We start from the raw sequence: 13394 nt of genomic DNA on the forward strand, positions 1-13394 counted from the left end.
ACAAAAAAAAACACAGATTCAGTATTCCTCAAAATGAATAAAAATAATGCAACTCAGAATATGATGCAAACCTGCAATAATTAAATGTTAAACAACACAAATATCCTTTATGTATTTAATCCCATTCTATTTGCTTCTGACCTTCGATGATCCAGTTCAACCATACTAATAAGCAAAAATTACCAAACATTTGTGTGTCTTTTTTTATTGCTGAAGTGTGTTGAAATTTCTTCTTCTGCATTCTACTGTACGGATGTAAATTTACTTTCCCTTCAGCCTGAGGCTTATTCATTTCACTTTTGGTGTGAAAAGGCTTTTATATTTGCCAAAAATATAACTTTTTTTTATTTTAAAAACAAACAAGCAAGCCCTATACAGATTTAAAAAGTAACGCAAAAGTAACGTAACGCATTACTTTCCATAAAAAGTAACTAAGTAACGTAATTAGTTACTTTTTTTATGGAGTAACGCAATATTGTAATGCATTACTTTTAAAAGTAACTTTCCCCAACACTGGATAAAGGTATGTGGTATGTGATAAACTCATCTGTTTCCAGGTTTATTATTGGCCGAGAGAAGCCAGGAGAGCAAAGTGAAGTGGCCCAGCTCATCCAGCAGACCCTTGAACAGGAGCGCTGGCAACGGGAGGTGATGGAACAACAATATGGCAACTACATGGGGGATGAGGAAGAGGTCTGTAGTACTTTCCTAGAATAGTTGTATTCTTATTTTTTATTTAGTTAACAGTTTAATCTTGTACTTGTGTGTGTTTACCTACTTAAACCATAATTTCGGGACAAATTTGTCCTCAGAAGTGAGCTAAACCTGATAGGCCTATATATATAACCTGGTATAAAATTAAAGAAAGATTTCTACAAATTGAAAAAGATTGTATGGCTATATTAGGTTATAGTATTTATAAGCAGCTGTGTATAAAAACAATAGAAGTCTATGTCCCCATTTAGATGGTATATTAAATGTAGTATATTAAAAGTAAATCAGACAGTAAAAGAAGATCACCTGCTGAATCGCTCTCATTGGACATTGTCACTCATTTACAGACAGTTTGTTCAGGTTGCTTATTTAAACAATTTTTAGGTTTTGTGTGATATGCTTGACTACCTTAATCACAGTTTTAAACATTATATGTCACATTATCTTATCATCATTGGCTTAATGATAGGGTGTCATGACAACAACCTTAGGGGGCTAAGGGGGTTAGACTTAGTGGTGTTCATGGTTATGAAATTCTGTGTGCACTAAATGGCATTGAAGCATATCTAATGGGTTATAATCCAACATAGAAGATTGCAAAGTGCATCTACATTTTGCAATTCAAAATTACATTTGTAATTTCAAAATTATATTAAAATTTGTAAAACGTTTCCTCATACTTCTTGCATACTCTGCAGTTGTTCTTCCTAGAGGTCAGTATGATAAAAAAAAGTCAAGTGAGCTACACTTGGCATTGACAAGTTTACGCAATATCACAACATTGAATGTCTTTGAGTGACACTAGACTTTGTATCACATTTAAAGATTGGATATAAACTAAAATGCATCGTGAAACCCTGTGTTCTTTTTCTATTGCGCTGCATCCTGTAGTGCAAAAACATATTATGTGTAAATGACCACCAACATTAAGTATAAAACTTCAGCATAACCCTTGCCATAACGCCATATCTGTACCCTGATTTTTGAATGGAAAAGTGTTATATCATATTTAGTTAACAGATATCAAAGTCTGCATTTTTCCCTAGTTTATTAGGACGTTTTTAAAAATATGTTTAAAACTTGTGACAAAAGGCAGTTCCTTTATCCTTCCTTTCTAGCCGGGTGATTACGGCACTGACGAAGATGAAGACGAGATGAGCCCTACGTACCCTAGTGCCATAGAGGTATTTGACTTGGCCGAGAATGAGGATATGCTGTCACCAGTAGAAGTGGACCCTGAGAAGCTTGCCCACAAATATAAAGAAGTAAGACAAAAATGTAAAAAAAAAAAAAAAAAAGATTAAAATACTATACTAATATGTTTGGTGGAAAAGTGCATACATTTATATACAGTATGTAGATAAACAATTAGAACGGACAAACTCCACAGACAACTGTGGAGGTCTCTGTTTACATCAAAGGCCCTTATTAGAATACAAATTAGGGAGCATCCAATCTTTTAAATATGCAAAAACAAACCCGGTTACTTTTGCTTTGTCTCTTAGCAAAGATGCAAGGAAGTGACAGATCAGTATGGGGTGTAACTATTCATTAAGCACTGTTTACATGGAACAAACTCCACCACATAAATTATGTAACTAGGATACCTTCACCTAAAAAGTGGTAGTCCCACCTCAAAAAGCCAGTTTACTAAAATAACAAATTAAAACATTAATAAATATACTTTACACCCTTGATACATGTTAATATTGGTGTCTTTCTTGTAGTAGACAAGAAAGACACCTATGGCTGCAGTAGTTTTTTTTTGTTACATTTTATAATAAGCCACCCACTGAAAGTCTGAAAAATGTCTTTTCAAACTGTCACTTTAGGTCATCTTTGAAAAATGCATTCAGACTAATCAGTGTGTTGTGTGTTTTTTTTCCCCATTAAAAAGCAAGTTTCATGATGGCGAAAGAGCAGATTTAGTTACATTCTTTAACCCATGTACTACTTTGGCACAGTTGCAGATCAAACATGCTGTGACTCAGGCTGAAATCCAACAGCTCAAGAGGAAGGTATGATAACTCTTTTCATGCTAACTGGTCATCAGATCCCTAAAAAAAGGGATTTCTTAGAATAAAAATCTAAATTGTCATCATTTACTCGTCTTTCCAAACCTGCATGACTTTATTTAGAACACAAAATGAATTCTTTATGCTACTCATTTACATACAACAAAAGCAGAACAGTAATTCAAACTGTCAAGTTCCACAAAAGACCAAAAGCACCATAATAGTAGTCCAGATTACTTAAAATTGAAGTTTATTTGCTTAAAAAAAAAAGTTCAACCAAAAATGATAATCTGATTTTTCTCAGCTTCAGGCCATTCAAGATGTAGATGAGTTTGTTTCTTCATCGGAGCAGATTTAGAGAAATGTGCATTACATCACTTGCTCACCAATGGATTCTCTGTAGTGAATAGGTCCTGTCAGAATGAGAGTCCAAACAGCTGATAAAAACATCATTATAATCCACAACTAATCCTCATGACTCTAGTCCATCTATTAATGTCTTGTGAAGGAAATGCTGCATGTTTTTAATGAACAAATCCATCATTAATATTTTAACTGTTGCTTCCGGCTAAAATAAGAGCTAAGAGTCCTCTATCCATACTATTGCTTTCTCCAGTGAAAAAACAGTTCTGAACAAATATGTTGGTGGATTTTGATGTCAGAAGACAACAGGAGATGCACTTTTTTACTGGTGGAAGCATTATTATGGATTATTGACTATTTTGACCAGAAGCAATGGTTTAAAGATAAATGCCTTAATGATGGATTTGTTTCTTACAAACACGCAGCTTTTCATTTCACAAGAGGTCAGCTGATGGACTGGAGTTTTGTTGGTTACTTGTGGATTTACTGCAGAGGATCCATTGGTGAGCAAGTGACGTAATGCTGAATCTCTCCAAAACAGTCTCATCTACATGTTGGATGGCACGAGGGTGAGTACATTTTCAGCAAATTTTTATTTCTGGGTGAGCTACTCCTTTAAAATCTTCTCCATAGCTCTCAAATCTGATTACTGTTTTTACACATTCATAGGCACCAGGTTTGACTGCATACACAAGCCGATAATTTGTGGCATATTCTGACATCAAATCGGATACAACACCTTGAGGCACCAAGTTGGTAACGTTTTAAGAGATTTTATAGCTTGGTGCAAGGGAAGATTATCATTGTATTACAGCTTACATTCTTAATTTTGGTAAAAGTCATAAAGATTTACAATGCCATTAGCGTGAGTAAATGATGGCAGACTTTCCATTTATAGGCCTTTACATTTTTCAAAAGAACACATATGGACGTTTTTCCTCTGACAAAAGAGTTCTGGATTCCCACAGTTGTAAAGTTTTGATCTATGTTGCTAAGTCCAAAAAAGTAATCACCTGTTTGCATTCATGTGTGAAGCTAAATCATGCAGAGCAGGAGAAGCAGCGCTGGCGTGCTGAAAAGGCCCAGATGGAGCGTAACATGCAGGAGAACCGGGAGCGCATGGAGAAGCTGGAGGGATATTGGATGGAGGCGCAGAGTCTTTGCCAGGCTGTGGATGAGCACCTGAAAGAAACTCAAGCTCAGTACCAGGCTCTAGAACGCAAATACAGCAAGGCCAAACGCCTTATAAAAGAGTATCAGCAAAAGTGAGAGAAAACACACGGATACTGATCCACATCCACATTCTTACTGAAGGTCCTGTTTAGCTTGAACCTTGACTTTAAAGATGAATATATGTCCAGATATTCACCTTTGTTATTTGTTAATTGTAATTTTGTGTTAATTTAATGTCCAAGGATAATAAATACACTTAAAATGACAATACAATTAGAATTACATAACAACATTCTGAAAGACATACATACTAATACTATACACACACACACACACACACACACACAAATATTTCAAATTTATATAAACAGCATGATTTGACACTCATTTTGTTTGGCTCAATTAATTTATTCAAAATGAAATGAAAAAAGCAATTTATGCAGATAATAAGTTAGATACAATTATTCTATGATGACAACGTTAATGGAAGGAAACACATTTTTAAAAGAAAAAAACTAAACAAAATATTACAACAATTTTTTTACAATTATGATCAAAATATGTACACTCGTGTATCTTAAATGCAAGGAGATTCACTTCACAATTTCATCAAGTCAAAATTATCACATTTTCTAAAGACTAGGCACATGCATTTTAAACTAGATTGTTTTCAAAGATGTTTTTCTTTTAGTCGTCGGGCCAAAATGATTATATACAGCCAAGTGATTAATTCATATTTGATGAAGTATTCGATATAATTTCAGAAATCTATTAGTGTCTTTTGCCTTCTGTTTTTCATACAGGGAGATTGAGTTACTGAAGAAGAAAACAGCTCAGCAGAAAACTCTAGACGAGACCGAAGCTTCACATAAGGAGGAAACAGAACAACTCCAAGACAAGGTAAAGTGACGATTCCTGTAATATTTAGTAATGATCAAATCCTTTTGCTTACCACTAATACATCAATTAAAAAAAGTATGTACAGTTTATAAATATTTCAATTAGACCATTAAATTCAAGCAGTCATATACAAAATCTCTTTTTACAGGTAATAGATCTTGAGTCACAGGTCGAGGAGTTGAAGTCGCTGGATCCATCGTAAAAGTAAACAATTGTTAAAATTATACCTACTTCAGTGTAAATGAATTGGAACTGGGGAAACAGAGAATCTGTACTTTTGTCCATTTTGTTATTGTCAGTAAGCCCAAGAGTTTCATTCTTCCATACCTTGATTTCAGGCTTTTTATGCTTTTCGACATTTTTCTTATATTCATTCTTAGTATTGTGAATAATTGTTTCACCCTGCAGTGTTTGCTCTTTAAAACCCTTTGTATTTTCCTTATATTTAACTCTAGATAATGATTCGGCTGTCATTGATAGTTTTGCCTAAGTTGTTCCTGTAATATTCTAATGTACACAACAAAAGTTACTTTAACAACATACATTTGGCAGAACAGAAGACTGATCTTTCATTAACAAAATACTACAGTAAACATTTTTTTCCGGGCTGCAGTCCTGAAACTAATGAAACAGGAACACTGATTCTACCAGAAGTGGTAAAAACAACATCTTGTATTTGAAGTCATCCATTTCTGAAACTCCAGTAATGACCTGCCACTTGCTGCTGTACCTTAAAAGTCTCGATTCTGTTTTATTTCGTTTTTATCCTGATGTCTTTCCTGGGACGTTCCTTAGGAAGACCTGTTGTATATGTGATAAAACAGTAAGTATGATTCATCTAGATTCTTTAGAAGTATATATTAATTTAAAATGGGAAGCACATCATTCATGGTAGCATGGCGGGAACCTGGGCTAAAAATGGTATTTTAAAGAACCAGTTAAGGATGAAGTATTTCAGCTCAATTTTTGAAGTCATTAAAAAACAACACACATACTTAGCTTAGCCTTACTATATAGCCAGATTTTTAAGGGGTTTACATAAACACCTCTCTCCATATGCCTCTCTTCTACCTATAGCAGTCCACACTTTACCTCTTGTGCAAGGTTTTGGTGACTTAAACCTTAAAAACCAACTGCTGCCTTTTTCTCAGTATTACTCCTGTTCATAGTCACTCTCAAGTGTTCATTTAGGCCTTCCCTTAAACCTTCTTTACAGAGGCAAAAAAGGTGTTTGCTACTCCCCCTCCCCAGTAGAACTGTTCTTTTGTTCAGCTATACCAGACACTGGTAATAATAATAATGTATGATTATGGGACTGGCCTCCACATGTGTATAGTTTCCTTTTTTGTTTTTAAATGAGTGTGGTTTACATGTAAATGCAGTTAAGAGATTGACCTGTATGGGCCACAATAGTTTAATGAACTCTGGATGCATTTAAGAAAAGTGGACAAAATCATGATTCTACTGCCTGGAATGAATATGCCTCATGAATTGTTCAATATGATTAAACCTAATACAGCACACTTTTATTAGACTAGCTGTTGGAAGAATATGTCCTAGATACAATGGCAGTGACTTCCACATCTTACAGGAAGATTATTTGTTAACATAATCATGTGAAATGTATGAAGGAACAAAGAAATATAAATGATTGTGATTGTAGTATTTAGTATGTCATCGTTAAGTCTTTACACAGGACTAAATTAAATTGATGAGGCATGTAAACAACTTTTATTTTTCAGTGCAAGGCTTGTATGGAAAACACACTCATGTGGTTTGTTAATGTGCTTTTATGAAATAAACAGTCAACTGTGGATTTGTAACAAAGGTTGCTTTGTTTTCTTCAAGTGGCACAACATGCTTTTTTATATGCTCAAAATAACTTATATGGACATATAATGGTAGTCCTAAACTTTTTATTTATTCAAACTAAATCTGTTAAGAGAGCAACTACAATGACTATATAAACTCAATGTATCCGAGACTGCTTTGCAGTTCAATGATGATCAAAACTGGGGACATTCACATTACCTAACACTAGAGGGAGTGAACTGATACATGCGTAGCTTACAATCACCTACAAAAAGAAGTATGGCAAAGCTTTAAACTCTGAAGTGACTTCTTTCTGCTGACAAAGATCTGATCTTTCTTAAGTTATCAAGAATATAATTCATTTATTTCAAATAAAGTAAATGAAATATCTAAAAAACTTAGCCCTCAAAGATCTGAGACCAGAGGATTTTTCGTCTTTTTTAACCTAAGCATCTTATGAAGTGTTCTTTGCTCAGTTTTACAGTAAAATCTTGAGAGTATTAAACGGAGCAAAAACCAAACCATTCAACACAGCGTTTAATATGACTGCCTCTGTGGTACAAATTGAGAAAAAATACAGATTAAATTCATATTTTTAATACATACTCTGCATTAGAGAACTCTTTGTTAGTCAAACATTATACCAATGGGCAAAATGAAAAAAAAAAAGCTTTCAATTAATTATTTTATTTTATAAATGTATTTAAATGTTAAATTGTTTCGGAGAAGATGGGAAATTTGCATAGGACCAATGTGCATGTCAACAATGCATGAGCATCTTCTAGCTCTCTGAAATGGTCACTAATATCTTAACATCCAAGGTTTTTTTTTGTAGAAACTTCGTAGCAATGACAGATGGTATTATATATAAATCTTAAGTTAACACTCACAATTCAGTACATGAAGCACTTCAGCGAGGCCTTCAGAGTTAGTAAACACCTCAATCATGACCTAAACAAGAACAAACAGATGTGATCTTTATGGTATCTTTAAAAGTAGGTCAGCAGACCCACATTTTGGAATGTTAAATGAACAGTAAATTGTTAAAAAGCACAGTCAGCCACTGAATGGTAGAATTACCGAATGTACCAGGTGTTGCCCTTGCAATACTATATGATCATAATTAAAATATCTATATTTAAAATTGGTATAATGTAAATTATATACCTTATAATTTATAATAGAAATATCTATATAGGGATCTCAACTTGTAAACATCACATTTACATGTATCATTATAATAAACCAGCTCTTTAGTGTGATCAAGGTCAGTGGTGGAGAGGGTTTTTTCTACCTGGCTTGTGCACATTGTGACAAAGATGAATTTAAAATAGACAATAAACACGTAGCATTTTATACAGAATAAAAGTATGGCAAAGACACATGACAGCAACCACGGTCACAGCGTACAAATGAGCATCAAAATATTTTTCTTTTAGGAGGCCCATTTGTAATAAAAGCAAAATGAAAAGAGTATTAGTGGCAAACCAGACTGATGAAAAAGGTTTCAGGTTGCAAGTTTTGCAACATCACGATCACAGTAAATCATGGTTAAAAGTAGTTATCTGTGCAACGTCCCACTATTTAAAGGGAGATCAACTATACTAAATGCAACTAAGATCAGTTGTATGCCAACTAAAAAGATTAACGGAAGCACATCAATAGATGATCGTAAGCATTTTCTGTTGCAAGGAGGGACATGATGTCACTTAAAAAATACCTTAACATTTATGCATCTATGCAAAACCAAAAGTTCTCATTCTCAAAACCCTCATTTGCCCAGCTTTGAAGTTTCTTGACTAAAAGAAAACATCTTGCAACACATACATTTACAAATTTATTTTACTATGATCACTCTTTGGGGACCAACTACACCCAGCAATTTTGTGCCCCAATATGTTATACTCAAAAATGCCTAGTTCAGACCCGTCTACCAGTCTCAGCAAGAACAGGATCTTTTCAATGGCTAAATAATTTTGCCTCAAATGAACTTAAAGATGAACTAAAGATGATCTTAAAACAGGAACAACAAGCTTTTCATAATGACATCCATAAATTCATCAGGGTCTTTACTTCTTCAGTCAGGAGTGCATTTTCTGGTGATGCCGGGTGAGATGGTATCTACGAGTAAAACTTTTTCCACACTGAGTGCAGGGGAAAAGTTTGGTGCCATTATGAAGCTGTTGGTGAGCTTTGAGACTTTGTGGCCGACTAAAGCTTTTTCCACAATCAGGGCACTGGCATGGGCGCACGCCTGAATGCTTCTGCTCATGCCTCCTCAAATCTCCCGACTGCCTGAAGCTTTCGCCACACTGTGAACACAGGAAAGGTTTTTCACCCGTGTGTGTGCGGAGGTGCACATTCAGTTGTCCAGAGTGGACAAAACTCTTTCCGCACTGCTGACATGTGTGAGGCTTTTCTCCTGTGTGGATGCGTTGGTGTTGCTTGAGGCTATTAAACCAACTGAATGCCTTTCCGCAATCTGGGCACAGATACACCTTCTCCCCCTGCTTGAAGCAGCTGTGGTTCTTGAAGCCCTTGATTGTGCTAAAGCTCTTGCAGCACTGGCTGCAGCTGTGAGGCTTTTCAACAGACAAAACTCCCCCTTCTTGGAAACTCAGATATTTAATGCTCATTTCTGGATGGTGACGGCGGATGTGTTTGTAAAGATAGTGCTCATCGGTGAAGGAGAAGGGGCAGTATGTGCAGGGAAAGATGCTGGCATCAACAAGGGCTGAGCTCTGGCGGTGGGCTTTGCGGCGTGAGTGGCTCTGCTGGTGGCGCTTCAAGCCAGAAGACTGGGTGAAGGACTTGAGGCACAGGGTGCAGCAGTAGGGCTTTTCCTTGGAGTGGATGGTGCGCTCATGGCGACGAAGGTTACACAAACGGTTGAAGTAAAGGTTGCAGTGAGAGCAACAGTAAGATCCGTCTCCCTGCTGAATGCACTCATGGGCTTTGAGAAGATCAAAATTACTGAAACCTCTCAGGCATTCACCGCAGACATGCTGAGAATCTGCTGCTTCCTGTGGTTCCTCTATCTTATTATTATCCTGTCCTGCACATTGGTGAGTTTTTAGTGTCTCTAAATCAGAGAACCTTTGTCCACACTCTGTGCAGATAAGCACTTCATCCTGAGCTACACGCTTGTTTTTAGGTGGTCGTCCTCTTGGTCGGCCAACAGACACTTTTTTAGGGTGACTCCTGCCTCTCAAAGTGTTCTTCATGGACCTCTTCGCTCGAGTAGGAGGTTCATAGGTTGGGTCATGCTTCTCAGAATTAGTCTCTGTTTCACCCTCAGTCCCTGCTGTGAGCGAGCCGATCTCAACTAATCTGAGGTACTCTCCATGGTGATGGCGTTTCAGATGTTGATATAAATTGGATTTGGCCACAAAAGAGAAGGAGCACTTTGTGCAAGGGTATATATCAGAAGGTCTGTCAGCAACTTTCTCTCGCTTTTCCTCCCCTTGGTGGGTTTGTTGGTGTCTTTTCAGCCCTGTTGCTTGACTAAAGCACTTCCTACAATGGCTGCAGCAGTAAGGCTTCTCTTTGGAGTGAATAGTGCGCTGATGTCTCTTCAGATGACAAGATCTCAAAAAGTTACGGCCACACTCACCACATTTATTAATTTCACCCGAGACCTCAGCAACACAGTTTGCCTGGTCACTCAAACCATTACTGCATGTATCAGACAAATCAGTGCAGTCTGACTTTTCTGACTGATGGATGGGTTGTCCACTTGGGGTTGAAATTTGACCCTGATGGCTTTCTATCATTGGCTGCATATGGGTTGGAGGAGCTGCATCAGAGGCCAGAAGGCACTGGTCTATGTCTACAGACTCAACCGGCTGTGTCTGCATAAAGTGTGCATACTCATCGGGGTGTGAGCGCTTCACATGAACACGCAGATAAAAAATTGTTGGGAAGGAGTAATGGCAATAAGGACATAGACAGTCCTGAGTTGCCGGTTCTTCAGTTGGACCTGAAAAAAAAGAAAGAAATCAAATTACTGGAAAGCCACTAGGCCATGACAGGTATCAACAGAAAATGCATAGCATTCTCTGTATTTAGCTATCCCTAGTCCTTATAGCTAAGTCCTTTAACTTTTAGTATTATTTTTAGTATTATATTTTTATATAGCTAACTTTTAGCTATATAACTGAAATGTTTATGGCAGGTTAACTTCAAATATGTTTCGTACACAATCAAACAATGCTTCCTAAAGATTAGTAATCCCGTTGATCTAATTGGTCTTAACTGTATGTTTTTAAAAAAATATCTATAATTTGAACATTTTAATGATTTAATAAAACAACAACGGTTTGTATGTCTTCAATAATATGTTTGCACATCCAGGCAATGACTGAGCAGGTCATAGAGACTGAAAACAATTATGGCTTTAGTTAAAAAAAATAAAAATAATAATAATTATATTAAGTAACCACTCTAAATAATTCAGCAAGTTAATGATGGATATGCCAGCAAGAATAATTGTGGTAAGTAATGGTAGTCACCCTTATGTCATTCCAAACCTGTATGCGTTTCCTTCTTCTGTGAAACAAAATATGACATTTTGAAGAATGTTGCCATATGGTGAAAAAAATGCAATTGGATTACATGATTGAGGAATTATTAAATAACATCTGGATTAACTGCACATTGTGACATTAAAGAAACATTCACTCAGGACATGCAGCATGACGTTTAATAAAAAACTTCTATTTCATAATATGGAACAAAGATGCCACAGAGCAGATAAAAATCCAAGATGTAGTTACCTAGAGAAATGCTTTTCTTATCCCAGATCTTATCCCAGATGATGCCAAGTCCTTGAGCATATTCTTCAGCATACCAAACTCTAAATTCCTGCCCTGGGCTAATAGGACGACAACAACGGAACAGAATACGTCCATTTTGCTGGAATGCAACAAGATTCTGCTCCGTCTCACTCCTTGAGCACACCACAAACCTAAAGCAAGACACAACATTGAGAAAACGATCAAATAAATGGCTAAATTACAAAGCACAACAAAAGCGAATAGAAGTGCTTACTTCATCCAGTTAGAGTGAGTGTCTCTCTCTGCATCTATGTAAGTATACTGATTATTGCCTCTGTAAATCTAGAGAGAAAATGGCATTAAAATTTGTCTAGCCAAATGCTTATATTTAAATTACAATTATAACTTTAACAAATAATAAAACAGTAAGGTTGACACTCACTACCCAAGAGAAGGCACTATCCAATGCCTTTTCCTCAGAGGTCACCTCTCCATCAAAAGGTCCAAAATGCATCCCCAATGGCACAGTCTGACCTTGGTTGAAAACCCCAAGCCCTGCATTAGAGATGCTTGATCGACCTATAACCAAGCCTTGCGGCAGCGTCAGCAGAGCTCTCTGAGGAATGCCCATTGCTGTTGGCGAGTCACATGTGAATAATGGTGGATCATGAACCTTACACTGGTCAATGAAGTGCTGGTGACACATCTCACAATCTGCCAAAAAAAGCAGAGTAAGACAAGGAAAGGGTATCGCAAACACAGAAAGTGTATAAGGTACGCATGAAAGAGAGTAAGGAAAGAGATTTAAATTTAAAATGGCATATTTAAGTTTATACTTACAGAAATGTTGGTCACTAAACATGCTATCCTCCTGTTCCTCCATCATCACAACAGAAGGACAATTAGTAACGGAGCCTTGTATCTCTAAATTCTGCTCATCGCTTGGCGGCAAATCTGTCAGAAGCAGATGAAAAAAGCAAAAATGTCGTCAAAGTTATGGTGTTCTGTATTTTGTTAGACCTAACGTTACACCTCACTTAGGAAAAAGAAAACAACTAATGTAAATTAAGATGTCACGCTTCAGTAAAACAAAAGCAGAATAACAATGCATTACGTAATTACGTAAAATAACGTACATTCTGTGAGTAAATGTAAATTTGCTGTCGTGACACATTCTGGTAACTTTGTTTTTAATATCAAAACAGCAGTTTAATAATGGCAAAAATTCACGAAAATCATTCATAATTCGAAACAGACATATAAAACCGTTCAGACAAACCAACAAGAGACATATTTTATGCGTATATGTCGATTTGAGCAATCTGAAGCTAGCATGGTAGGTCTGTAAATAGTTGGCTAATTACTTCGCTTTAGTATACAACAATACCCACCAGGACTGTCCGACATTATTTCACCAATTGCAGTAAGTCGCACTTTTTGCTTGTTAACACTGTACAAACATTCGGACACTAAGGTTATACACAATCCTGTTGGACATTCAAGCTTACTAGCTGGGTAGCAAACAAGAACCTAACTCAGCGCTTCCCGAAACAGGAAGTTGTAATACGTCGGCGTCTGTTTGTGACGCCATCATTAACCTTGTTTTTCTCAGAGCCGTTTTCTCCATAGATCTATATATATA

General features: G+C 36.4%; 2 protein-coding genes across 2 annotated transcripts in view; one reads left to right on the forward strand and one right to left on the reverse strand.

Moving 5' to 3' along the window:
• The window catches only part of LOC107741705 (neurabin-2-like), a 24262-nt gene extending 16734 nt beyond the window's left edge, over positions 1-7528 (forward strand). The window contains exons 5-10 of the mRNA XM_016554478.1: positions 558-693; positions 1833-1979; positions 2679-2732; positions 4128-4357; positions 5069-5165; positions 5314-7528. Of these exons, the coding sequence (XP_016409964.1) occupies positions 558-693; positions 1833-1979; positions 2679-2732; positions 4128-4357; positions 5069-5165; positions 5314-5367 (718 nt within the window). The 3' untranslated portion in view covers positions 5368-7528. The remainder of the gene's footprint in view (positions 1-557; positions 694-1832; positions 1980-2678; positions 2733-4127; positions 4358-5068; positions 5166-5313) is intronic.
• A 1273-nt stretch (positions 7529-8801) lies between these two features.
• On the reverse strand, positions 8802-13335 carry LOC107741704 (histone-lysine N-methyltransferase PRDM9-like). Its single transcript, XM_016554477.1, has 6 exons — positions 13144-13335; positions 12593-12706; positions 12195-12466; positions 12027-12094; positions 11753-11943; positions 8802-10956 (listed from the first exon to the last, which is right to left on the reverse strand). The coding sequence occupies exons 1-6, from the start codon at positions 13157-13159 to the stop codon at positions 9059-9061; spliced, it is 2559 nt and encodes an 852-aa protein (XP_016409963.1). The 5' UTR covers positions 13160-13335; the 3' UTR covers positions 8802-9058.
• Positions 13336-13394: the final 59 nt, after the last annotated feature.

Source organism: Sinocyclocheilus rhinocerous, unplaced genomic scaffold (assembly GCF_001515625.1).
Source record: "Sinocyclocheilus rhinocerous isolate Xijiao unplaced genomic scaffold, SAMN03320098_v1.1 scaffold6066, whole genome shotgun sequence".
In the NCBI taxonomy this organism is placed as follows: Eukaryota; Metazoa; Chordata; class Actinopteri; order Cypriniformes; family Cyprinidae; genus Sinocyclocheilus; species Sinocyclocheilus rhinocerous.